This window comes from Rhinoderma darwinii, unplaced genomic scaffold, assembly GCF_050947455.1.
Source record: "Rhinoderma darwinii isolate aRhiDar2 unplaced genomic scaffold, aRhiDar2.hap1 Scaffold_574, whole genome shotgun sequence".
Taxonomy (NCBI): Eukaryota; Metazoa; Chordata; class Amphibia; order Anura; family Rhinodermatidae; genus Rhinoderma; species Rhinoderma darwinii.
The window spans coordinates 45,521-72,681 of record NW_027464127.1 but is presented as its reverse complement, the minus strand read 5'-3'; the positions used below and the strand labels follow the sequence as shown (position 1 = coordinate 72,681).

Here is a 27,161-nt window from a genome sequence, read left to right as displayed (position 1 = left end):
CTGTCTGCTGAGCTGTGTATCTAATCCTATCATGTGTGATACTGTCTGCTGAGCTGTGTATCTAATCCTATCATGTGTGATACTGTCTGCTGAGCCATGTATCTAATCCTATCCCTGTGTGATACTGTCTGCTGAGCTGTGTATCTAATCCTATCATGTGTGATACTGTCTGCTGAGCCACTGTATCTAATCCTATCATGTGTGATACTGTCTGCTGAGCTGTGTATCTAATCCTATCATGTGTGATAATGTCTGCTGAGCTGTGTATCTAATCCTATCATGTGTGATACTGTCTGCTGAGCTGTGTATCTAATCCTATCATGTGTGATAATGTCTGCTGAGCTGTGTATCTAATCCTATCATGTGTGATACTTTCTGCTGAGCTGTGTATCTAATCCTATCATGTGTGATACTGTCTGCTGAGCTGTGTATCTAATCCTATCATGTGTGATACTGTCTGCTGAGCTGTGTATCTAATCCTATCATGTGTGATACTGTCTGCTGAGCTGTGTATCTAAACCTATCATGTGTGATAATGTCTGCTGAGCTGTGTATCTAATCCTATCATGTGTGATACTTTCTGCTGAACTGTGTATCTAATCCTTTCATGTTATATACTGTCTGCTGAGCTGTGTATCTAATCCTATCATGTGTGATACTGTCTGCTGAGCTGTGTATCTAATCCTATCATGTGTGATACTGTCTGCTGAGCTGTGTATCTAATCCTTTCATGTTATATACTGTCTGCTGAGCTGTGTATCTAGTCCTATCATGTGTGATACTGTCTGCTGAGCTGTGTATCTAATCCTATCATGTGTGATACTGTCTGCTGAGCTGCTGTTTCTAATCCTATCATGTGTGATACTGTCTGCTGAGCCACTGTATCTAATCCTATCATGTGTGATACTGACTGCTGAGCTGTATATCTAATCCTATCATGTGTGATACTGTCTGCTGAGCTGTGTATCTAATCCTATCATGTGTGATACTGTCTGCTGAGCTGTTGTATCTAATCCTATCATGTGTGATACTGACTGCTGAGCTGTATATCTAATCCTATCATGTGTGATACGGTCTGCTGAGCCACTGTATCTAATCCTATCATGTGTGATACTGTCTGCTGAGCCACTGTATCTAATCCTATCATGTGTGATACTGACTGCTGAGCTGTGTATCTAATCCTATCATGTGTGATACTGTCTGCTGAGCTGCTGTATCTAATCCTATCATGTGTGATACTGACTGCTGAGCTGTGTATCTAATCCTATCATATGTGATACTGTCTGCTGAGCTGTGTATCTAATCCTATCATGTGTGATACTGTCTGCTGAGCTGTGTATCTAATCCTATCATGTGTGATACTGTCTGCTGAGCCACTGTATCTAATCCTATCATGTGTGATACTGTCTGCTGAGCTGCTGTTTCTAATCCTATCATGTGTGATACTGTCTGCTGAGCTGTGTATCTAATCCTATCATGTGTGATACTGTCTGCTGAGCTGTGTATCTAATCCTATCATGTGTGATACTGTCTGCTGAGCTGTGTATCTAATCCTATCATGTGTGATACTGCCTGCTGAGCTGTGTATCTAATCCTATCATGTGTGATACTGTCTGCTGAGCTGTGTATCTAATCCTATCATGTGTGATACTGCCTGCTGAGCTGTGTATCTAATCCTATCATGTGTGATACTGTCTGCTGAGCTGTATATCTAATCCTATCATGTGTGATACTGTCTGCTGAGCTGCTGTATCTAATCCTATCATGTGTGATACTGTCTGCTGAGCTGTGTATCTAATCCTATCATGTGTGATACTGTCTGCTGAGCTGCTGTATCTAATCCTATCATGTGTGACACTGTCTGCTGAGCTGTGTATCTAATCCTATCATGTGTGATACTGTCTGCTGAGCCACTGTATCTAATCCTATCATGTGTGATACTGTCTGCTGAGCCACTGTATCTAATCCTATCATGTGTGATACTGTCTGCTGAGCTGTGTATCTAATCCTATCATGTGTGATACTGTCTGCTGAGCTGTGTATCTAATCCTATCATGTGTGATAATGTCTGCTGAGCTGTGTATCTAATCCTAGCATGTGTGATACTTTCTGCTGAGCTGTGTATCTAATCCTAGCATGTGTGATACTTTCTGCTGAACTGTGTATCTAATCCTTTCATGTTATATACTGTCTGCTGAGCTGTGTATCTAATCCTATCATGTGTGATACTGTCTGCTGAGCTGTGTATCTAATCCTATCATGTGTGATACTGTCTGCTGAGCTGTGTATCTAATCCTATCATGTGTGATACTGTCTGCTGAGCTGTGTATCTAATCCTATCATGTGTGATACTGTCTGCTGAGCTGCTGTTTCTAATCCTATCATGTGTGATACTGTCTGCTGAGCTGTGTATCTAATCCTATCATGTGTGATACTGTCTGCTGAGCCACTGTATCTAATCCTATCATGTGTGATACTGTCTGCTGAGCCACTGTATCTAATCCTATCATGTGTGATACTGCCTACTGAGCTGTGTATCTAATCCTATCATGTGTGATACTGTCTGCTGAGCTGTGTATCTAATCCTATCATGTGTGATACTGTCTGCTGAGCTGTGTATCTAATCCTATCATGTGTGATAATGTCTGCTGAGCTGTGTATCTAATCCTAGCATGTGTGATACTTTCTGCTGAACTGTGTATCTAATCCTTTCATGTTATATACTGTCTGCTGAGCTGTGTATCTAATCCTATCATGTGTGATACTGTCTGCTGAGCTGTGTATCTAATCCTATCATGTGTGATGCTGTCTGCTGAGCTGTGTATCTAATCCTTTCATGTTATATACTGTCTGCTGAGCTGTGTATCTAATCCTATCATGTGTGATACTGTCTGCTGAGCTGTGTATCTAATCCTATCATGTGTGATACTGTCTGCTGAGCTGTGTATCTAATCCTATCATGTGTGATACTGTCTGCTGAGCCGCTGTATCTAATCCTATCATGTGTGATACTGTCTACTGAACTGTGTATCTAATCCTATCATGTGTGATAGGATTAGATACACAGCTCAGCAGACTATCACACATGATAGGATTAGATACACAGCTCAGCAGACTATCATGTGTGGTACTGTCTGCTGAGCCACTGTATCTAATCCTATCATGTGTGATACTGTCTGCTGAGCTGTGTATCTAATCCTATCATGTGTGATACTGTCTGCTGAGCTGCTGTATCTAATCCTATCATGTATGATACTGTCTGCTGAGCTGTGTATCTAATCCTATCATGTGTGGTACTGTCTGCTGAGCCACTGTATCTAATCCTATCATGTGTGATACTGCCTACTGAGCTGTGTATCTAATCCTATCATGTGTGATACTGTCTGCTGAGCTGTGTATCTAATACTCTCATGTGTGATACTGTCTGCTGAGCTGTGTATCTAATCCTATCATGTGTGATACTGTATGCTGGGCTGTGTATCTAATCCTAGCATGTGTGATACTGTCTGCTGAGCTGTGTATCTAATCCTATCATGTGTGATACTGTCTGCTGAGCTGTGTATCTAATCCTATCATGTGTGATACTGTCTACTGAGCTGTGTATCTAATCCTATCATGTGTGATATTGTCTGCTGAGGTGTGTATCTAATCCTATCATGTGTGATACTGTCTGCTGAGCCACTGTATCTAATCCTATCATGTGTGATACTGTCTGCTGAGCTGTGTATCTAATCCTATCATGTGTGATACTGTCTGCTGAGCTGTGTATCTAATCCTATCATGTGTGATACTGACTGCTGAGCTGTATATCTAATCCTATCATGTGTGATACTGTCTGCTGAGCCACTGTATCTAATCCTATCATGTGTGATACTGTCTGCTGAGCCACTGTATCTAATCCTATCATGTGTGATACTGTCTGCTGAGCCGTGTATGTAATCCTATCATGTGTGATACTGTCTGCTGAGCTGTGTATCTAATCCTATCATGTGTGATACTGCCTGCTGAGCTGTGTATCTAATCCTATCATGTGTGATACTGTCTGCTGAGCCACTGTATCTAATCCTATCATGTGTGATACTGTCTGCTGAGCTGCTGTTTCTAATCCTATCATGTGTGATACTGGCTGCTGAGCCACTGTATCTAATCCTATCATGTGTGATACTGTCTGCTGAGCTGTGTATCTAATCCTATTATGTGTGATACTGTCTGCTGAGCTGTGTATCTAATCCTATCATGTGTGATACTGTCTGCTGAGCTGTGTATCTAATCCTATCATGTGTGATACTGTCTGCTGAGCCATGTATCTAATCCTATCCCTGTGTGATACTGTCTGCTGAGCTGTGTATCTAATCCTATCATGTGTGATACTGTCTGCTGAGCCACTGTATCTAATCCTATCATGTGTGATACTGTCTGCTGAGCTGTGTATCTAATCCTATCATGTGTGATAATGTCTGCTGAGCTGTGTATCTAATCCTATCATGTGTGATACTGTCTGCTGAGCTGTGTATCTAATCCTATCATGTGTGATAATGTCTGCTGAGCTGTGTATCTAATCCTATCATGTGTGATACTTTCTGCTGAGCTGTGTATCTAATCCTATCATGTGTGATACTGTCTGCTGAGCTGTGTATCTAATCCTATCATGTGTGATACTGTCTGCTGAGCTGTGTATCTAATCCTATCATGTGTGATACTGTCTGCTGAGCTGTGTATCTAAACCTATCATGTGTGATAATGTCTGCTGAGCTGTGTATCTAATCCTATCATGTGTGATACTTTCTGCTGAACTGTGTATCTAATCCTTTCATGTTATATACTGTCTGCTGAGCTGTGTATCTAATCCTATCATGTGTGATACTGTCTGCTGAGCTGTGTATCTAATCCTATCATGTGTGATACTGTCTGCTGAGCTGTGTATCTAATCCTTTCATGTTATATACTGTCTGCTGAGCTGTGTATCTAGTCCTATCATGTGTGATACTGTCTGCTGAGCTGTGTATCTAATCCTATCATGTGTGATACTGTCTGCTGAGCTGCTGTTTCTAATCCTATCATGTGTGATACTGTCTGCTGAGCCACTGTATCTAATCCTATCATGTGTGATACTGACTGCTGAGCTGTATATCTAATCCTATCATGTGTGATACTGTCTGCTGAGCTGTGTATCTAATCCTATCATGTGTGATACTGTCTGCTGAGCTGTTGTATCTAATCCTATCATGTGTGATACTGACTGCTGAGCTGTATATCTAATCCTATCATGTGTGATACGGTCTGCTGAGCCACTGTATCTAATCCTATCATGTGTGATACTGTCTGCTGAGCCACTGTATCTAATCCTATCATGTGTGATACTGACTGCTGAGCTGTGTATCTAATCCTATCATGTGTGATACTGTCTGCTGAGCTGCTGTATCTAATCCTATCATGTGTGATACTGACTGCTGAGCTGTGTATCTAATCCTATCATATGTGATACTGTCTGCTGAGCTGTGTATCTAATCCTATCATGTGTGATACTGTCTGCTGAGCTGTGTATCTAATCCTATCATGTGTGATACTGTCTGCTGAGCCACTGTATCTAATCCTATCATGTGTGATACTGTCTGCTGAGCTGCTGTTTCTAATCCTATCATGTGTGATACTGTCTGCTGAGCTGTGTATCTAATCCTATCATGTGTGATACTGTCTGCTGAGCTGTGTATCTAATCCTATCATGTGTGATACTGTCTGCTGAGCTGTGTATCTAATCCTATCATGTGTGATACTGCCTGCTGAGCTGTGTATCTAATCCTATCATGTGTGATACTGTCTGCTGAGCTGTGTATCTAATCCTATCATGTGTGATACTGCCTGCTGAGCTGTGTATCTAATCCTATCATGTGTGATACTGTCTGCTGAGCTGTATATCTAATCCTATCATGTGTGATACTGTCTGCTGAGCTGTGTATCTAATCCTATCATGTGTGATACTGTCTGCTGAGCTGCTGTATCTAATCCTATCATGTGTGATACTGTCTGCTGAGCTGTGTATCTAATCCTATCATGTGTGATACTGTCTGCTGAGCTGCTGTATCTAATCCTATCATGTGTGACACTGTCTGCTGAGCTGTGTATCTAATCCTATCATGTGTGATACTTTCTGCTGAACTGTGTATCTAATCCTTTCATGTGTGATACTGTCTGCTGAGCTGTGTATCTAATCCTATCATGTGTGATACTGTCTGCTGAGCTGTGTATCTAATCCTTTCATGTTATATACTGTCTGCTGAGCTGTGTATCTAATCCTATCATGTGTGATACTGTCTGCTGAGCTGTGTATCTAATCCTATCATGTGTGATACTGTCTGCTGAGCTATTTATCTAATCCTATCATGTGTGATACTGTCTGCTGAGCTGTGTATCTAATCCTATCATGTGTGATACTGTCTGCTGAGCTGTGTATCTAATCCTATCATGTGTGATAGTCTGCTGAGCTGTGTATCTAATCCTATCATGTGTGATACTGTCTGCTGAACTGTGTATCTAATCCTATCATGTGTGATACTGTCTGCTGAGCTGTGTATCTAATCCTATCATGTGTGATACTGTCTGCTGAGCTGTGTAACTAATCCTATCATGTGTGATACTGTCTGCTGAGCTGTGTATCTAATCCTATCATGTGTGATACTGCCTTCTGAGCTGCTGTATCTAATTCTATCATGTATGATACTGTCTGCTGAGCTGTGTATCTAATCCTATCATCTGTGGTACTGTCTGCTGAGCCACTGTATCTAATCCTATCATGTGTGATACTGTCTGCTGACCTGTTTATCTAATCCTATCATGTGTGATACTGTCTGCTGAGCTGTGTATCTAATCCTATCATGTGTGATACTGTCTGCTGAGCTGTGTATCTAATCCTATCATGTGTGATACTGCCTTCTGAGCTGCTGTATCTAATTCTATCATGTATGATACTGTCTGCTGAGCTGTGTATCTAATCCTATCATCTGTGATACTGTCTGCTGAGCCACTGTATCTAATTCTATCATGTGTGATACTGCCTACTGAGCTGTGTATCTAATCCTATCATGTGTGATACTGTCTGCTGAGCTGTGTATCTAATCCTATCATGTGTGATACTGTCTGCTGAGCTGTGTATCTAATCCTATCATGTGTGATACTGTCTGCTGAGTTGTGTATCTAATCCTCTCATGTGTGATACTGTCTGCTGAGCTGTGTATCTAATCCTATCATGTGTGATACTGTCTGCTGAGCTGTGTATCTAATCTTATCATGTGTGATACTGTCTTCTGAGCCGCTGTATCTAATCCTATCATGTGTGATACTGCCTGCTGAGCAGTGTATCTAATCCTATCATGTGTGATACTGTCTGCTGAGCCATGTATCTAATCCTATCATGTGTGATACTGTCTGCTGAGCTGTGTATCTAATCCTATCATGTGTGATACTGTCTGCTGAGCTGTATATCTAATCCTATCATGTGTGATACTGTCTGCTGAGCTGTGTGTCTAATCCTATCATGTGTGATACTGTCTGCTGAGCGGTGTATCTAATCCTATCATGTGTGATACTGTCTGCTGAGCTGGTGTATCTAATCCTATCATGTGTGATACTGTCTGCTGAGCTGTGTATCTAATCCTATCATGTGTGATACTGTCTGCTGAGCTGTGTATCTAATCCTATCATGTGTGATAGTGTCTGCTGAACCGCTGTATCTAATCCTATCATGTGTGATACTGTCTGCTGAGCTGTATCTAATCCTATCATGTGTGATAGTGTCTGCTGAACCGCTGTATCTAATCCTATCATGTGTGATACTGTCTGCTGAGCTGCTGTTTCTAATCCTATCATGTGTGATACTGTCTGCTGAACTGTGTATCTCATCCTATCATGTGTGATACTGTCTGCTGAGCTGTGTATCTAATCCGATCATGTGTGATACTGTCTGCTGAGCTGTGTATCTAATCCTATCATGTGTGATACTGTCTGCTGAGCCACTGTATCTAATCCTATCATGTGTGATACTGTCTGCTGAACTGTGTATCTCATCCTATCATGTGTGATACTGTCCTCTGAGCTGTGTATCTAATCCTATCATGTGTGATACTGCCTGCTGAGCTGCTGTATCTAATCCTATCATGTGTGATACTGTCTGCTGAGCTGTGTATCTAGTCTTATCATGTGTGATACTGTCTGCTGAGCCACTGTATCTAATCCTATCATGTGATACTGTCTGCTGAGCCGCTGTATCTAATCCTATCATGTGTGATACTGTCTGCTGAGCTGTGTATCTAATCCTATCATGTGTGATACTGTCTGCTGAGCTGTGTATCTAATCCTATCATGTGTGATACTGTCTGCTGAGCTGTGTATCTAATCCTATCATGTGTGATACTGTCTGCTGAGCTGAGTATCTTATCCTATCATGTGTGATACTGTCTGCTGAGCTGTGTATCTAATCCTATCCTGTGTGATACTGTCTGCTGAGCTGTGTATCTAATCCTATCATGTGTGATAGTCTGCTGAGCTGTGTATCTAATCCTATCATGTGTGATACTGTCTGCTGAACTGTGTATCTAATCCTATCATGTGTGATAGTCTGCTGAGCTGTGTATCTAATCCTATCATGTGTGGTACTGTCTGCTGAGCCACTGTATCTAATCCTATCATGTGTGATACTGTCTGCTGACCTGTTTATCTAATCCTATCATGTGTGGTACTGTCTGCTGGGGCCCTGTATCTAATCCTATCATGTGTGATACTGCCTGCTGAGCTGCTGTATCTAATCCTATCATGTATGATACTGTCTGCTGAGCTGTGTATCTAATCCTATCATGTGTGGTACTGTCTGCTGAGCCACTGTATCTAATCCTATCATGTGTGATACTGCCTACTGAGCTGTGTATCTAATCCTATCATGTGTGATACTGTCTGCTGAGCTGTGTATCTAATCCTATCATGTGTGATACTGTCTGCTGAGCTGTGTATCTAATCCTATCATGTGTGATACTGTCTGCTGAGTTGTGTATCTAATCCTCTCATGTGTGATACTGTCTGCTGAGCTGTGTATCTAATCCTATCATGTGTGATACTGTCTGCTGAGCTGTGTATCTAATCCTATCATGTGTGATACTGTCTGCTGAGCTGTATATCTAATCCTATCATGTGTGATACTGTCTGCTGAGCTGTGTGTCTAATCCTATCATGTGTGATACTGTCTGCTGAGCTGTGTATCTAATCCTATCATGTGTGATACTGTCTGCTGAGCTGTATATCTAATCCTATCATGTGTGATACTGTCTGCTGAGCTGTGTATCTAATCCTATCATGTGTGATACTGTCTGCTGAGCTGTGTATCTAATCCTATCATGTGTGATACTGTCTGCTGAGCCACTGTATCTAATCCCATGTGATACTGTCTGCTGAGCTGTGTATCTTATCCTATCGTGTGTTATACTGTCTGCTGAGCTGGTGTATCTAATCCTATCATGTGTGATACTGTCTGCTGAGCTGTGTATCTAATCCTATCATGTGTGATACTGTCTGCTGAGCTGTGTATCTAATCCTATCATGTGTGATAGTGTCTGCTGAACCGCTGTATCTAATCCTATCATGTGTGATACTGTCTGCTGAGCTGTATCTAATCCTATCATGTGTGATAGTGTCTGCTGAACCGCTGTATCTAATCCTATCATGTGTGATACTGTCTGCTGAGCTGCTGTTTCTAATCCTATCATGTGTGATACCGTCTGCTGAGCTGTGTATCTCATCCTATCATGTGTGATACTGTCTGCTGAGCTGTGTATCTAATCCGATCATGTGTGATACTGTCTGCTGAGCTGTGTATCTAATCCTATCATGTGTGATACTGTCTGCTGAACTGTGTATCTCATCCTATCATGTGTGATACTGTCCTCTGAGCTGTGTATCTAATCCTATCATGTGTGATACTGCCTGCTGAGCTGCTGTATCTAATCCTATCATGTGTGATACTGTCTGCTGAGCTGTGTATCTAGTCTTATCATGTGTGATACTGTCTGCTGAGCCACTGTATCTAATCCTATCATGTGATACTGTCTGCTGAGCCGCTGTATCTAATCCTATCATGTGTGATACTGTCTGCTGAGCTGTGTATCTAATCCTATCATGTGTGATACTGTCTGCTGAGCTGTGTATCTAATCCTATCATGTGTGATACTGTCTGCTGAGCCGTGTATCTAATCCTATCATTTGTGATACTGTCTGCTGAGCTGTGTATCTAGTCTTATCATGTGTGATACTGTCTGCTGAGCTGTGTATCTAATCCTATCATGTGTGATACTGCCTACTGAGCTGTGTATCTAATCCTATCATGTGTGATACTGTCTGCTGAGCTGCTGTATCTAATCCTATCATGTGTGATACTGTCTACTGAGCCGCTGTATCTAACCCTATCATATGTGATACTGCCTACTGAGCTGTTTATCTAATCCTATCATGTGTGATACTGCCTACTGAGCTGTGTATCTAATCCTATCATGTGTGATACTGTCTACTGAGCCGCTGTATCTAACCCTATCATATGTGATACTGCCTACTGAGCTGTTTATCTAATCCTATCATGTGTGATACTGTCTGCTGAGCTGTATCTAATCCTATCATGTGTGATACTGTCTGCTGAGCTGTGTGTCTAATCCTATCATGTGTGATACTGCCTACTGAGCTGTTTATCTAATCCTATCATGTGTGATACTGTCTGCTGAGCTGTGTATCTAATCCTATCATGTGTGATACTGCCTACTGAGCTGTGTATCTAATCCTATCATGTGTGATACTGTCTGCTGAGCTGCTGTATCTAATCCCATCATGTGTGATACTGTCTGCTGAGCTGTGTATCTAACCCTATCATATGTGATACTGCCTGCTGAACTGTGTATCTAATCCTATCATGTGTGATACTGTCTACTGAGCTGTGTATCTAATCCTATCATGTGATACTGTCTAACCAGCTGTGTATCTAATCCTATCATGTGATACTGTCTACCGATCTGTATATCTAATCCTATCATGTGATACTGTCTACCGATCTGTATATCTAATCCTATCATGTGATACTGTCTACCGATCTGTGTATCTAATCCTATCATGTGATACTGTCTACTGATCTGTGTATCTAATCCTATCATGTGTGATACTGTCTAACCAGCTGTGTATCTAATCCTATCATGTGATACTGTCTACCGATCTGTGTATCTAATCCTTTCATGTGATACTGTCTACCGATCTGTGTATCTAATCCTATCATGTGATACTGTCTACCGATCTGTGTATCTAATCCTATCATGTGATACTGTCTACCGATCTGTGTATCTAATCCTATCATGTGATACAGTCTCAGAGGACCACACATAGGACAGTGTGACGGGACATATTTTGTGGGACCTGTAAGGTGACAGATTGTTTCCTATTATCGGAGCAGCGGACGACTTCATTTTGGACAATAATTTCATCTTTTTATATTTCTATAGTAACAAAAAACGATTAAGCATAAAACAGAAAAGATATCGTTATCATCCGCGAGCTGCGCTCTAAAGTGAGACGACAGGAGAGTTCTATGTAGAAGTATTCACCCCCTATGGGATGTCACGCCACCGCTTCTCCACAGTTTATAGGTGGGGTCGGTATATATTTTGGGGTGTCATTAGGGTGGGTCATGTACATTATTTGTGACTCAAATGCCCTGGGTTGGGGGCATGTCCTATATAAATGGGCGGGGCATACGTAAAAAAATTAGTGGGTTGCGATCCACGTGACGCTTTGTTCACGACTATTATAATCTCCCCGATGTCTCTTCTTAAAAGTTGTCTGGAGACTTCAAAACGGGTGAGGTTTATACTAATGCATATAAAAACAGGGCGTTTTGGGGTGTAAAGAGGGTGGGGCTAACCATTTTTATATTGTAATGTTGGGTCGTATGCGAAATTCGAAAAAAAATGGAAGCGTTACCCCTAGCAACCACATTCCAGCTGTCATTGTTCTCGCTTTCTGGTATAGGTTAGGAAACGATATCTGATTGGTTGCTATAGGCAACAATTCCCCTTTTGGCCCTTTATATATAGCAACCAATTAGATTACCATAGCAGCCATTCAGATTTCAGCTGACATTTTTGCAGTGCAGGATGGCAAGAGAAAGCAGTGATCTCATTGGTTGCTATGTGCATCTTTCTCCATTAAGAAGGTCCAATGGCAGAAATTCTCATTGGGCCTCAAGTATGGAAACCAGTTAAGAGCCTCCCAGTGGACCTGACATTTAGTAACCAGTCAGACACCCATAGCAACCAATCAGATCACTGCTTTCACTTTCTAAACTGTTCTAGAGAAAAGGCAGATGAATCTGATAGTAGCCAATCGGATTCTGATTAGTTGCTATGGAAATCTGATTGGTTACTGTGGTAAATATAAGGTCAGTTAGAAAGCAATGCAGACTGCTAGTGGACAATTTATCCATAGCAACCAATCACATCACTGCTTTCATTTTCTAATCTGCATTGGAGTGATGACGTCATGGAATCTGATTGGTTGCCGTGGTCGGCACCGACCGCCATGTTTTGTCTGCCTGTCCTTGAGGCCCCTCATTGTAGACCACCAGAGGATGCATCGTAATCAGATGGTACAGGAAATAAAAAAAGACTCACGGAAAAAAAGGGGGATCTTCCAGAAGAGCAGGCAAATCCCGGGGTGCCCGTGTCTTTTTTAATACCTGTCCGACCCATTCCTGCAGCCTCCCGACCCGGGCGTGAAGAGGACTGCAGGAACGGGCTGAGTATCTGGTCCGAGGTCTGTGTTTATTTAGGGGGTCTGGTCTGTTTTACTTTAGGGGTTCTGTTATGTGGACACTATTTGTTTAGGGGGTCTATAATCAATTGAAGTGTGATTAGGATTGTAACCTTTCCCACCCAAAAAATAAATGGTTGCCATACACATTAGAGAAATGTTGACCGAACCCCCTGCCGCTCCAGCGCACCCGTTTTGGTGGTCTCCGATGGTCCTGTAGCAACGACGTCACCTATGGCATTGTGGGCCCCCAGGCAGTCAGGCCGGGAATTGGTATTTTGGTACCCTATGCAGATTAGGGAAATGCGTGCCCCCCCCCCCCTGCACACACTGTGCCCCCAACTCCATTTAGTGCTCCACACAGTGCCCCCTGTAGATAGTGCCCCACACAGTGCCCCCTGTAGATAGTGCCCCACACAGTGCCCCCTTTAGATAGTGCCCTACACAGTGACCCCCTGTAGATAGCGCCCCACACAGTGTCCCCTGTAGATAGCGCCCCACACAGTGCCCCCTGTAGATAGCGCCCCACACAGTGCCCCCTGTAGATAGCGCCCTACACAGTGCCCCTTGTATATAGTGCCCTACACAGTGCCCTCTGTAGATAGTGCCCCACACAGTGCCCCCTGTAGATAGCGCCCTACACAGTGCCTCTTGTAGATAGTGCCCTACACAGTGCCCCCTGTAGATAGTGCCCCACACAGTGCCCCCTGTAGATAGTGCCCCACACAGTGCCCCGCACATTTTAGAACATTGACTGCAGGTACTTAAAGTTCTTCACTGGAAATTATTATTGTCGGTGAAAATTTTTACTGGCACTCGCTTCTTGATTTGGATGCCGGCTGGGCCGGTGGTTTATTGGCCAGGTGGCAACCCTAGGTCTGATGAGGAGAGTCAGTTGAACTATTTGTCATTCAAATGCCATAGGTTGGGGGCATGTGCTATAGAAATTGGTGGAGCATAAGGTAAAATAGTAATACAGTCCCCCCCATACGGGACCCCCTAAATACAGACCCCAGACCAGACCCCTAAAAAATTAAATGCAGACTCTCTAATGTAATACGAACCTCAGACCAGATGTCCAGATACTCACCTCTCCTCCTTCCTTCATCCTCTTCACTCCTGGGAACCGCTGCCGACACCGTCCTGGCGTCCGCTCTGGTGTGAGGACATTGTCTGCAGCGTCCATGAGTGATGGGGATGCAGGAATGAGGGGAGGGGAGTATATTTTAGAAAGGAATCGTCTGCTCTTCCAGGAGTCTCTTTCCATTCCAGGAGAGTAGGTCAAGTATGATGAATGGGAAGAGTGTCTGACACTTATGGGAGCTCCTCGGCTGGTATTTATGGGTCGCCCACATTCCCGTGCTCTCGTACCATTCAGATCGGTGGGGCGAGCATCATGTCCAAGATTTTCAGTTGTGGAAATCTCTGACTTTCTCCAAAGGGCTTCAGACACTCCAGAGAGTGTAACTAGGGAATCGTTGGGAGTCTAAGTCTGATATTACGAGATTATTAGAGGCTGTATTTCCTACAATGTTCTTGGTCATTAGTTGCAATTGAGGAACGACTAGCGGCTCCCTAATATGGAGGAACACGAAGAACACAAATTTTCCATAATTTTAGTATTTTTTTTTATTATACGCAGAGAAGAGAGATTTTTTTTTTGAAATGTTCTGCTCATAAGATGATTTTTCAACTTAAAATAAAATTTCTTGATATGTTTCAGACCAGCGTCAGTATCGAGATCAGGTACCAGACCATGGACGGTTCGGTGGGAGCTTGGAACGACTGTGAATTTTTAGACAATCCCAATATGAGAGCGGAACTGGATGGCAATTTCCATCTAGAGACGGACAGCTTGCTTTCCGGACAGAGTCATAATTCGGCCGTGTCCCCGAGAAGATCCCACCAAAGCCTACATTCAGGAGAGAGGACCTTCAGAAGGTAACGTACAATGACGTCCACCACACTGATGTATGGGACGGTTTATCAGAAGGGTTATAACTATACTTGTAGGATGACCTGAAAGTATCCATAAACATATACTTCAAGGACCGTTCCTGTCATGATCATTCCTATGTTATGTCGTAAAGACCTTTCGGAGAAGGGTTTTACTAAATATCACTCTACAAGGAGAAGTCTTGGCAAATCAACATCGTTCTCTACTTAAACTGGTGCCAATGATTCTCCAATACATAACAGAACATCTCCTCTACGTCTCCAAGCCGGACGAGAAAGTTAAGGCCTCTTGGTTCTTCAGGCCAGGGGCGGGACAAGCTCTGTTGGTCCCCAAGGTGGTGGTTTCAGAAGACACCCACCCCCTTGGTCCCAATATATTCCGCCTACCCCTTTGCCCACCCCGGCTTCCGGCTTCTAAATGATCCTTGTTATTGTCTCCATCCATCTTGTTGCCGGTAGTCCTCCTCTAAGAATTATTGTCCAAGGGGTAGAGGTTCTCCTTTAACTCCTGCCACTGGTTTGATAAGACTTAATACCGCATGTCCTCGTTGTCTTAAAACCAGATGACAAAGCCGAGTTTTCTTGGTTCTTGGGGTTTCTCAATCTTCAGATTTTTTTAGATCGTCTCCATCCATCTCAGTCTGTTCATTCTCTTCACCGTTTGAGTTCTTGAGGACATATCGGACTTTTCCACTCCGCTCATGCTAGGTCCAAGGTTCGATGGTGGAAAGCTCATCTTGATATGGTCTTAACATCTTTACAATGGTGTTCAAAGTTTACAATGAGTAGATGAGATCTCCTACCTGGGCGATCAGCCGATGGGGAATGAAAGATCATCACTGCTGAGTAATTCTTTTTGGTTTGATATTATTACCACCCAGTTTCCATTTTGGGGCAGATGAGCTGTAACTAATGACCCATTGTGGGGGGGGGGGGGAACCTCTTCCTTTTGTATTTCTGTAGATAGCTAGTACAAGTGGATAGACTGGGTAGATGCACACTGGAGCAGGGTCGGACTGGCCCATCAGAGTAACAGAGGGCCAAGTCTCTGATACAATACTGGGCCACCAAGGTCCAGCAGAAGTTAACCCTACTTAGAGCTGACTTTGAGCCAATTACTTGCCACTAGGATCTATTTCTGATGGGTTGATCGTGACATGTTCTGTATGGATGGAGGCTGGGCCCTCAGAGTCATTTCTTCTGGTGGACCCAAGGAACCTTAGTTGAAAAAGAAAAAACTCTGTAAAGGGCACCTCTAACTTTTCACCGTTTAAGGCTAGGGCTCCACTAAGACATTGGTTGCCCCTCGAGTGATGGTAAAATCCCCCGCACATAAAATCAATGTGTCCCCATGGGGTAAAAAGTTGCTTGACAACCACCTGCAACTATTTCCTTATAGAGAAACATTAAGGTGGCGCACAAGTCGCAGGATTTCGTGATTTTAGCACAACTCATGGGCAATTCAATGTCGCCATGGGGCCTTAGGGCCAGTTCACACAGAGTCTTTTGATACATTTTTGGGCGCGGGAACCGCGCCGCAAAATGCCCCGGAAGGCGGTCGAACATGCCGCCCATTGATTTCAATGGGAGGGGAAGGCGGTTTTTTCCCGCGAGTGGAAGAACCGGCTCACGGGAGAAAGAAGGGACATGCTCTATCTTCGGGCGTTTACTCCTCTGACCTCCCATTGACATCAATGGGAGCCAAAGAAATCGTATTTCGCTGCGTTTTATGCCCGCGCCTCTCAATGGCCGCGGGCGAAAAAACGCTGCGAAAATCGGCGTGCAGGCAGAGGAAAATCTGCCTCAAAATTCCAAACTGAATTTTGAGTCAGATTTTCCTCCTGCAAAAAACTCTGTGTGAACTCAGCCTAAGCCTCCAACTTTTTAAATACTTATTTTGTAAATATCTTGAATTACATCACGTCTTATACTCCAGTCACATACAAAGCAAAAGTAAAAATACTGCTACCCTTTGGACTTTAGTTAGTCTACACTTCACCATTAGACACGTCATCTAATGATTTAAGCACTTTGTAACGGTCAAACCTGCAGAATTTGATATGCAGCTTTGGATGTGACTGGAGTATAAGACATGATACAAGATAAGTAAAGAAAAGGATTTCTAAAAGTTACCTCCTATTCAGACCGTTTAATGTTCTTGCTCAGAAATGGAGATTTTCTTCAACTTTCCCTAAACTTTCATCTTTTATGAATCGCGGTCGGACATCTGTCGTTTAATTCTTAGTATTTTCCATCTCTACCCCGTGATTAACATTTTAAGAAGGACTTTCATTTGTGAATCTTTCCGTCCGTCGGGTCTCGTGTTCTTCGTTATGTGTGACAGCCCAGCGGAGACTCTGTGTTCTTACAAGAAAGCTTCCGCTGAATGATAATCGCCAGCGATCGACAGCGAACATAAATCAAACGTAGCGCGTCCGTCCCGCAGAGCAGATGAAGCGCCCTCCAAAGTCTTGTCACTGTGTCACTATCAAAGCTGAGACGTGGGAAGTGAAGCAGCCGGGCATTGCAAACACTGGGCTAATATCAGGAATATGCGCGCCACTAACGAAGCTTAAAGGGCTCGTCCAGACCTGTCACCTCCTTTTAACCATTAAACGAACTAAATATCTTTACTCCTGGTGCCCCATGGATCCAGGTGTTACCCCCGGGACTGTGCTGACCCCCGTTGTCCTGCTATCTCCACTCCCAAAATTCTTCCGCTGTATACAAATTAGTTAGTAAATTGACAGCAGGGCATTTCTGGGCACCCAGTGCCAAAGGGGAATGTGTCCAAGCCCCTCAAACACCGTCCCATCATCCTGAAAGATATCGCAATATCCCGCTGCCTCCTTGTATCTGCAATCTGTCTCCAGCCTCTTCCGCTTCTCAGCCGCGCGCCGACACAAGAAGGACGCAAGATCTCGTGAAGCAATAACGCGCATACAATTTATCCACTTTAATGCCAGGCAGCAGCTGCAAAAGCTAATGCAATTTTAGAGTGCAATTTTAGAGAAGACGTGAGAGGTCGGCCAGACCGGTCACCTCTTCCCAACAATAAAACTGAAGTGACAAAATATCTTTACTCCTGGTGCCCCATAGATTCAGGTGTAATCCTAGGGACTGTAATGCTCCCCGTTGTCCTGCTATTCCCACTCCCGAAAATGCGTGCATTGTATACAAATCAAATTGTAAATTGACAACTGGGCCTTTTTGTAGACCCACTGCCGAAGAGACGTGTTTCTAAGCCCCTTTAGATACTGTCCCATCATCTTGGACACTGTCAGGCTTCTCTAGCGAGATCCCATGATGTTTGCAAGATATAGCAGTATCTCGCTGTCTCCTTGTATCCAGCATCTCGGCATCTTTTATCTGCAACCTGTCTCCAGCCTCCTCTGCTTCACAGCCTCGCACCGACACTCGACACAAGAAAGCCGCAAGATCTCGGGAAGGAATAATGCAGGAATAATGCAGCATTCAGTTTATGCATTGCACCTCAATGCCAGGTAGCAGCGGCAAAAGCAAATGCAATTTTAGAAAGGAAATTACAGGTCGTTCAGACCCAACTAAATATTTTTTTCACTCCTGGTGCTCTGTAATTCCAAGCGTAATCCAGAGGACTGTACTGACAATATTTTCCCGCTATCCCCACTCCCGAAATGCATGCGCTGTATACAAATCAGATAGTAGATTGACAACTGGGCGATTTTGTGCACCCACAGCCAAAGGGGCATGGGCCTAAGCCCCTCAAACACTGTCCCATCATCTTAGACAGTATCAGATCTACTTCTCCAGCCTCTTCTGCTTCTCAGCCTTGTACCGACACAAGACACAAAAAGACAGCACGATCTCGCAAAGGAATAATGTAGCATTCAGTGTATGCAATCCACCTCAATGCCAGATGGCAGCTGCAAAAGCAAATGTGATTATAGAGTGCCTAACAAGATAGAAACACCTGTGTTTCAGTTATAATATTTCCTCCGATAAATCCCTCAATATAAGGTAGAGTTTTAGACTTGACTCTAAAAATGAAATAGGCGCGTCAGACAGTATTGAAATGCGGGTAGGTCGATTAATAAATGAGTCGTGAGGTCTCCTATAAAGTAAGGCTGGAAAGATCTTATTAATGTGTATAACTATATAAAATCAATCATGTACGTGTAGGAAGAAAGCCGGCTCCATCATCTACATAGGAAGGGGTTCTTTACAGTAAGAGCAGTACAACGTCAGAATACAAGAGAGGATGTATCATGTAGCAGTGGGGATGCGGATGAGAGTGAGACGTCTGACCGATCACAGCTGGAGAAACATCTGTAGCACTCCGCCGCTGTTTATTCTTTTACCTCTATGGACGGCAGCCACGGAGGCAGCACAGTTACTGACGATAATCAGTTTTATTTTATACCATTGATTCATCTAACCATTTATAGTCCTTTTTTTTCTCCCACAATTCCATATGCTATCTAAGCGGGATGTATAACACTGGTCATCCTGAGCTTCCTGATTCATGAACAGAATGCAAAAAATACAGTAAAGACTGACACTTACACAAACTGAGCTAAAGTAAAGAGAGAGCTGTAGATTTATAGATCATGACGGTCGTGCGGACAGCTGGGGGAGACCCCTGTGGGCACTGCCATGGCTGCTATTTAGTGGTTGGAACTTTTGGAAATCTATCATCTATTAGACCCTCGTGTATATGGCTTTGCCGAGTCACAGGGCCTGTACGGCGGCACATGGAGTCCCTATGGTTCCATATTCCATACTCCGTGTACAGCAGAAACGTACATAGAGGTGACGGGGGCCCATAAAAATATTAAAATGGGGGCCCTTTCCCTAATCCCCTGAGACAGGAGAACTTGGGGCTTTCCTTTCCTTCGCATGATCCTCGTAGTAATTCCTCTCACCCGTATTTGTAGGATCAGGTCACAGCTTCTCACCACCCATTCAAATATGTGATGCAGCCCACCTGTTCGGGGGCCCCCTTCCCAGGAGCCCCAAAGCAGCAGCATGGTCTGCCTCAATGATATTGTACATATGCCCTTGGTGTGCTGCCATATGAGGCCTACATGGGGCGCTGTGTTCTCCTTTAGAATCAATGCTTGGCCGGAGGATATTGGGGTTAAGTGAAGTCCCCCTTTAAATTTTAGGTGTGGGGTGGAGTAACTCTTCTGATAGGATTTTTTGGGGGTTGTTGCTCCGTACCCAATGTAAACATCCCCCTCCCCCAGTTCTGTGATTTACAGCCTGAATATTCCATATACAAACATCTGTGAGCTGAGAGTAATGGCGAGCGACGTCTCATCACCGTCTAGTGGCCGGGAAATTGATGAACCGTTCTGCGCTGCCGCGCGCTTGTCATTGATGAATGGTCGCAGCTTGTCGCAGGCGAAGTTTAGATCAAATCCCGTATTCTTCATAAACGCCCGTCTCCTCTTATTAGACGGCGGGTAGAATTCATGGCGCGGGGGGCAAACACTTCACTCCATAATAGGTATACTACCTGCGCCATCTGTAGGTGAACGGAACGCAGATACGGTAAATCAGCCCAGTGAGATGACGGGGGTGGATGAGTGGGAAGATTTGATTCAGGATACTAGAAAAGCCGGGTGACTACCCCTGTCGGAGATGTGCTGGGGGTGCTATGGGTTCTGATAGAAGATAGAGATGATTTTTCCACTTAAAGGGGAAATGCTCATTAAAGGATAACTCCACCCCTTTCTCAAAAAAACGATCGACACTGTGAGGTTCTTAAAGGGGTTCTCCACCTCTATCTGGAAAATTTTAATAATTCTGCAGCCCGATGAAGGGAGTTAGAGGGCTGACTGCTGCCATGATGGAAAGACAGGGAAAATCCGGTTTTGAGCGGGGTTGTGTTGCAGGGGGCAGGAGGTACAAATTGTCACCTGGGCATGTACTTACTGAAGGTCCCAAACTATCAATTAAAATGGGGGGCTGATTCATGCATTTAAATCCCCATCTGGGTACAAGACTTTTTTTTGCTCCCCCACTTGCTGTGACCTTCATTCTTTATACTGCAGGCTGCATCCAGGGAATTAAAACCATGCAAAATAGATCCAAAGTTTATATTACAGAGTGACTGTGAGAAGTTTACAGCCCCTCTTGTCTGTCCGTGTAATCTGATGTACCGGTATAAGATGATGATTAGATCTGCAGGGTGCTGTGCACCTGCTAATGAGGTGAGAAGCAAAGCGCCTTGTAATGAGGTGAGGAGCGGCGCCACTTGTAATGAGGTGAGGAGCGGCACCACTTGTAATGAGGTGAGGAGGAGCACGCCCTGTAATGAGGTGAGGAGCGGCGCGCCCTGTAATGAGGTGAGGAGCGGCGCGCCCTGTAATGAGGTGAGGAGGGGCGCGCCCTGTAATGTGGTGAGGAGTGGCGCGCCCTGTAATGAGGTGAGGAGTGGCGCGCCCTGTAATGAGGTGAGGAGGGGCGCACCCTGTAATGTGGTGAGGAGTGGCGCGCCCTGTAATGAGGTGAGGAGGGGCGCGCCCTGTAATGTGGTGAGGAGGGGCGCGCCCTGTAATGAGGTGAGCAGGGGCGCGCCCTGTAATGTGGTGAGGAGTGGCGCACCCTGTAATGTGGTGAGGAGGGGCGCGCCCTGTAATGAGGTGAGGAGGGGCGCGCCCTGTAATGTGGTGAGGAGTGGCGCACCCTGTAATGTGGTGAGGAGGGGCGCGCCCTGTAATGAGGTGAGGAGGGGCGCTCCCTGTATTGAGGTGAGGAGCGGCGCACCCTGTAATGAGGTGAGGAGCGGCGCGCCCTGTAATGAGGTGAGGAGTGGCGCGCCCTGTAATGAGGTGAGGAGGGGCGCACCCTGTAATGTGGTGAGGAGTGGCGCGCCCTGTAATGAGGTGAGGAGGGGCGCGCCCTGTAATGTGGTGAGGAGTGGCGCGCCCTGTAATGAGGTGAGGAGTGGCGCGCCCTGTAATGTGGTGAGGAGGGGCGCACCCTGTAATGAGGTGAGGAGGGGCGCGCCCTGTAATGTGGTGAGGAGTGGCGCGCCCTGTAATGAGGTGAGGAGGGGCGCACCCTGTAATGTGGTGAGGAGTGGCGCGCCCTGTAATGAGGTGATTAGTGGCGCGCCCTGTAATGAGGTGAGGAGGGGCGCACCCTGTAATGTGGTGAGGAGTGGCGCGCCCTGTAATGAGGTGATTAGTGGCGCGCCCTGTAATGAGGTGAGGAGGGGCGCACCCTGTAATGAGGTGAGGAGTGGCGCGCCCTGTAATGAGGTGAGGAGGGGCGCGCCCTGTAATGAGGTGAGGAGGGGCGCGCCCTGTAATGAGGTGAGGAGTGGCGCGCCCTGTAATGAGGTGAGGAGGGGCGCACCCTGTAATGAGGTGAGGAGGGGCGCGCCCTGTAATGAGGTGAGGAGGGGCGCACCCTGTAATGTGGTGAGGAGGGGCGCGCCCTGTAATGTGGTGAGGAGTGGCGCGCCCTGTAATGTGGTGAGGAGTGGCGCGCCCTGTAATGTGGTGAGGAGTGGCGCACCCTGTAATGTGGTGAGGAGTGGCGCGCCCTGTAATGTGGTGAGGAGTGGCGCGCCCTGTAATGTGGTGAGGAGCGGCGCGCCCTGTAATGAGGTGAGGAGGGGCGCACCCTGTAATGAGGTGAGGAGGGGCGCGCCCTGTAATGAGGTGAGGAGGGGCGCACCCTGTAATGTGGTGAGGAGGGGCGCGCCCTGTAATGTGGTGAGGAGTGGCGCGCCCTGTAATGTGGTGAGGAGGGGCGCGCCCTGTAATGTGGTGAGGAGTGGCGCGCCCTGTAATGTGGTGAGGAGTGGCGCACCCTGTAATGTGGTGAGGAGTGGCGCGCCCTGTAATGAGGTGAGGAGGGGCGCGCCCTGTAATGTGGTGAGGAGTGGCGCACCCTGTAATGTGGTGAGGAGTGGCGCACCCTGTAATGAGGTGAGGAGCGGCGCACCCTGTAATGAGGTGAGGAGTGGCGCGCCCTGTAATGAGGTGAGGAGGGGCGCGCCCTGTAATGTGGTGAGGAGTGGCGCACCCTGTAATGAGGTGAGGAGTGGCGCGCCCTGTAATGAGGTGAGGAGGGGCGCGCCCTGTAATGTGGTGAGGAGTGGCGCGCCCTGTAATGAGGTGAGGAGGGGCGCGCCCTGTAATGTGGTGAGGAGTGGCGCACCCTGTAATGTGGTGAGGAGTGGCGCGCCCTGTAATGAGGTGAGGAGGGGCGCGCCCTGTAATGTGGTGAGGAGCGGCGCGCCCTGTAATGAGGTGAGGAGTGGCGCACCCTGTAATGTGGTGAGGAGTGGCGCGCCCTGTAATGAGGTGAGGAGGGGCGCGCCCTGTAATGAGGTGAGGAGCGGCGCGCCCTGTAATGAGGTGAGGAGCGGCACGCCCTGTAATGAGGTGAGGAGGGGCGCGCCCTGTAATGAGGTGAGGAGCGGCGCGCCCTGTAATGAGATGAGGAGCGGCGCGCCCTGTAATGAGATGAGGAGCGGCGCACCCTGTAATGAGATGAGGAGCGGCGCGCCCTGTAATGAGGTGAGGAGGGGCGCGCCCTGTAATGAGGTGAGGAGGGGCGCGCCCTGTAATGTGGTGAGGAGTGGCGCACCCTGTAATGAGGTGAGGAGGGGCGCGCCCTGTAATGAGGTGAGGAGTGGCGCACCCTGTAATGTGGTGAGGAGCGGCGCACCCTGTAATGAGGTGAGGAGCGGCGCACCCTGTAATGAGGTGAGGAGCGGCGCACCCTGTAATGTGGTGAGGAGCGGCGCACCCTGTAATGAGGTGAGGAGCGGCGCACCCTGTAATGAGGTGAGGAGGGGCGCGCCCTGTAATGAGGTGAGGAGGGGCGCGCCCTGTAATGAGGTGAGGAGGGGCGCTCCCTGTAATGAGGTGAGGAGGGGCGCGCCCTGTAATGTGGTGAGGAGGGGCACACCCTGTAATGAGGTGAGGAGTGGCGCGCCCTGTAATGTGGTGAGGAGGGGCGCTCCCTGTAATGAGGTGAGGAGGGGCGCTCCCTGTAATGAGGTGAGGAGGGGCGCACCCTGTAATGAGGTGAGGAGGGGCGCTCCCTGTAATGAGGTGAGGAGGGGCGCTCCCTGTAATGAGGTGAGGAGGGGCACACCCTGTAATGAGGTGAGGAGTGGCGCGCCCTGTAATGTGGTGAGGAGTGGCGCGCCCTGTAATGAGGTGAGGAGGGGCGCGCCCTGTAATGTGGTGAGGAGGGGCGCGCCCTGTAATGTGGTGAGGAGGGGCGCGCCCTGTAATGAGGTGAGGAGGGGCGCGCCCTGTAATGAGGTGAGGAGTGGCGCGCCCTGTAATGAGGTGAGGAGGGGCGCACCCTGTAATGAGGTGAGGAGGGGCGCGCCCTGTAATGAGGTGAGGAGTGGCGCACCCTGTAATGTGGTGAGGAGGGGCGCTCCCTGTAATGAGGTGAGGAGGGGCGCGCCCTGTAATGTGGTGAGGAGGGGCGCACCCTGTAATGAGGTGAGGAGCGGCGCGCCCTGTAATGAGGTGAGGAGGGGCGCGCCCTGTAATGAGGTGAGGAGCGGCGCGCCCTGTAATGAGGTGAGGAGGGGCGCACCCTGTAATGAGGTGAGGAGTGGCGCGCCCTGTAATGAGGTGAGGAGGGGCGCGCCCTGTAATGAGGTGAGGAGCGGCGCGCCCTGTAATGAGGTGAGGAGGGGCGCTCCCTGTAATGAGGTGAGGAGCGGCGCGCCCTGTAATGAGGTGAGGAGGGGCGCTCCCTGTAATGAGGTGAGGATGGGCACACCCTGTAATGAGGTGAGGAGTGGCGCACCCTGTAATGAGGTGAGGAGCGGCGCACCCTTTAATGAGGTGAGGAGCGGCGCACCCTGTAATGAGGTGAGGATGGGCACACCCTGTAATGAGGTGAGGAGTGGCGCACCCTGTAATGAGGTGAGGATGGGCACACCCTGTAATGAGGTGAGGAGCGGCGCACCCTGTAATGAGGTGAGGATGGGCACACCCTGTAATGAGGTGAGGAGTGGCGCACCCTGTAATGAGGTGAGGAGCGGCGCACCCTTTAATGAGGTGAGGAGCGGCGCGCCCTGTAATGAGGTGAGGAGTGGCGCACCCTGTAATGAGGTGAGGAGTGGCGCACCCTGTAATGAGGTGAGGAGGGGCGCACCCTGTAATGAGGTGAGGAGCGGCGCGCCCTGTAATGAGGTGAGGAGTGGCGCACCCTGTAATGAGGTGAGGAGTGGCGCACCCTGTAATGAGGTGAGGAGGGGCGCACCCTGTAATGAGGTGAGGAGCGGCGCGCCCTGTAATGAGGTGAGGAGTGGCGCACCCTGTAATGAGGTGAGGAGGGGCGCACCCTGTAATGAGGTGAGGAGTGGCGCACCCTGTAATGAGGTGAGGAGGGGCGCACCCTGTAATGAGGTGAGGAGGGGCGCACCCTGTAATGTGGTGAGGAGTGGCGCGCCCTGTAATGAGGTGAGGAGGGGCGCGCCCTGTAATGAGGTGAGGAGGGGCGCGCCCTGTAATGAGGTGAGGAGTGGCGCACCCTGTAATGTGGTGAGGAGCGGCGCGCCCTGTAATGAGGTGAGGAGGGGCGCGCCCTGTAATGCGGTGAGGAGCGGCGCTCCCTGTATTGAGGTGAGGAGCGGCGCACCCTGTAATGAGGTGAGGAGCGGCGTACCCTGTACTGAGGTGAGGAGCGGCGCGCCCTGTAATGAGGTGAGGAGCGGCACGCCCTGTAATGAGGTGAGGAGGGGCGCACCCTGTAATGAGGTGAGGAGGGGCGCGCCATGTAATGAGGTGAGGAGGGGCGCACCCTGTAATGAGGTGAGGAGGGGCGCGCCATGTAATGAGGTGAGGAGGGGCGCACCCTGTAATGAGGTGAGGAGCGGCGCGCCCTGTAATGAGGTGAGGAGTGGCGCACCCTGTAATGAGGTGAGGAGTGGCGCGCCCTGTAATGAGGTGAGGAGCTGTGCGCCCTGTAGTGAGGTGAGGAGCGGTGCGCCCTGTAATGCGGTGAGGAGCGGCGCTCCCTGTAATGAGGTGAGGAGCGGTGCGCCCTGTAGTGAGGTGAGGAGCGGCGCTCCCTGTATTGAGGTGAGGAGCGGCGCACCGAGCTGAGTGAACAGAGGGGGAGGAAGGAGGGGGAGACCATGCTGCCCCCACTAATATCAATCACTGTCCTAGGAGCTTACACTCATATATCTAAGCCAATCATGTCTGTTTGCTGAACCGCTGTATCTACTCCTATCGTGTGACCAGACAACAGTAAATACATAGTGATTGAATATTCAGCACCCACTACTCAGCTAGAATAAATATACGGCATAAAACAAGGTGAAGCCAAACAAAAATACATAGAGCAAGACCGAAATTACATCCCCCCCATTAACTGTCCGATATAACATCACGCAGGACACGAGGTGACTACAAATATAGAGCAAAGTGCTAGAGAGTATAATAGAGAACAATCACATCCAATAGTGACGTCCAACTATAGAGCAAAGTGCTAGAGAATATAATAGAGAACAATCACATCCAATAGTGACATCCAACTATAGAGCAAAGTGCTAGAGAATATAATAGAGAACAATCACATCCAATAGTGACATCCAACTACAGAGCAAAGTGCTAGAGAATATAATAGAGAACAATCACATCCAATAGTGACATCCAACTACAGAGCAAAGTGCTAGAGAATATAATAGAGAACAATCACATCCAATAGTGACATCCAACTATAGAGCAAAGTGCTAGAGAATATAATAGAGAACAATCACATCCAATAGTGACATCCAACTATAGAGCAAAATGCTAGAGAATATAATAGAGAACAATCATATCCAATAGTGACATCCAACTATAGAGCAAAGTGCTAGAGAATATAATAAAGAACAATCACACCCATTAGTGACATCCAACTATAGAGCAAAGTGCTAGAGAATATAATAGAGAACAATCACATCCAATAGTGACATCCAACTATAGAGCAAAGTGCTAGAGAATATAATAGAGAACAATCACATCCAATAGTGACATCCAACTATAGAGCAAAGTGCTAGAGAATATAATAGAGAACAATCACATCCAATAGTGACATCCAACTATAGAGCAAAGTGCTAGAGAATATAATAGAGAACAATCATATCCAATAGTGACATCCAACTATAGAGCAAAGTGCTAGAGAATATAATAAAGAACAATCACACCCATTAGTGACATCCAACTATAGAGCAAAGTGCTAGAGAATATAATAGAGAACAATCACATCCAATAGTGACATCCAACTATAGAGCAAAGTGCTAGAGAATATAATAGAGAACAATCACATCCAATAGTGACGTCCAACTATAGAGCAAAGTGCTAGAGAATATAATAGAGAACAATCATATCCAATAGTGACGTCCAACTATAGAGCAA

The 27,161-nt window shown here is 46.8% G+C and overlaps 1 protein-coding gene across 1 annotated transcript in view; it reads left to right on the top strand.

Annotated features, from left to right (window-relative positions):
* Window positions 1-27,161, top strand: part of LOC142724192 (otoferlin-like) — a gene marked incomplete at its 3' end in the record, with an annotated part of 137,500 nt that overhangs the window by 66,349 nt on the left and 43,990 nt on the right. Inside the window, exon 5 of the mRNA XM_075848956.1 lies at window positions 14,549-14,766. Within this exon, the coding sequence (XP_075705071.1) occupies window positions 14,549-14,766 (218 nt within the window). The remainder of the gene's footprint in view (window positions 1-14,548; window positions 14,767-27,161) is intronic.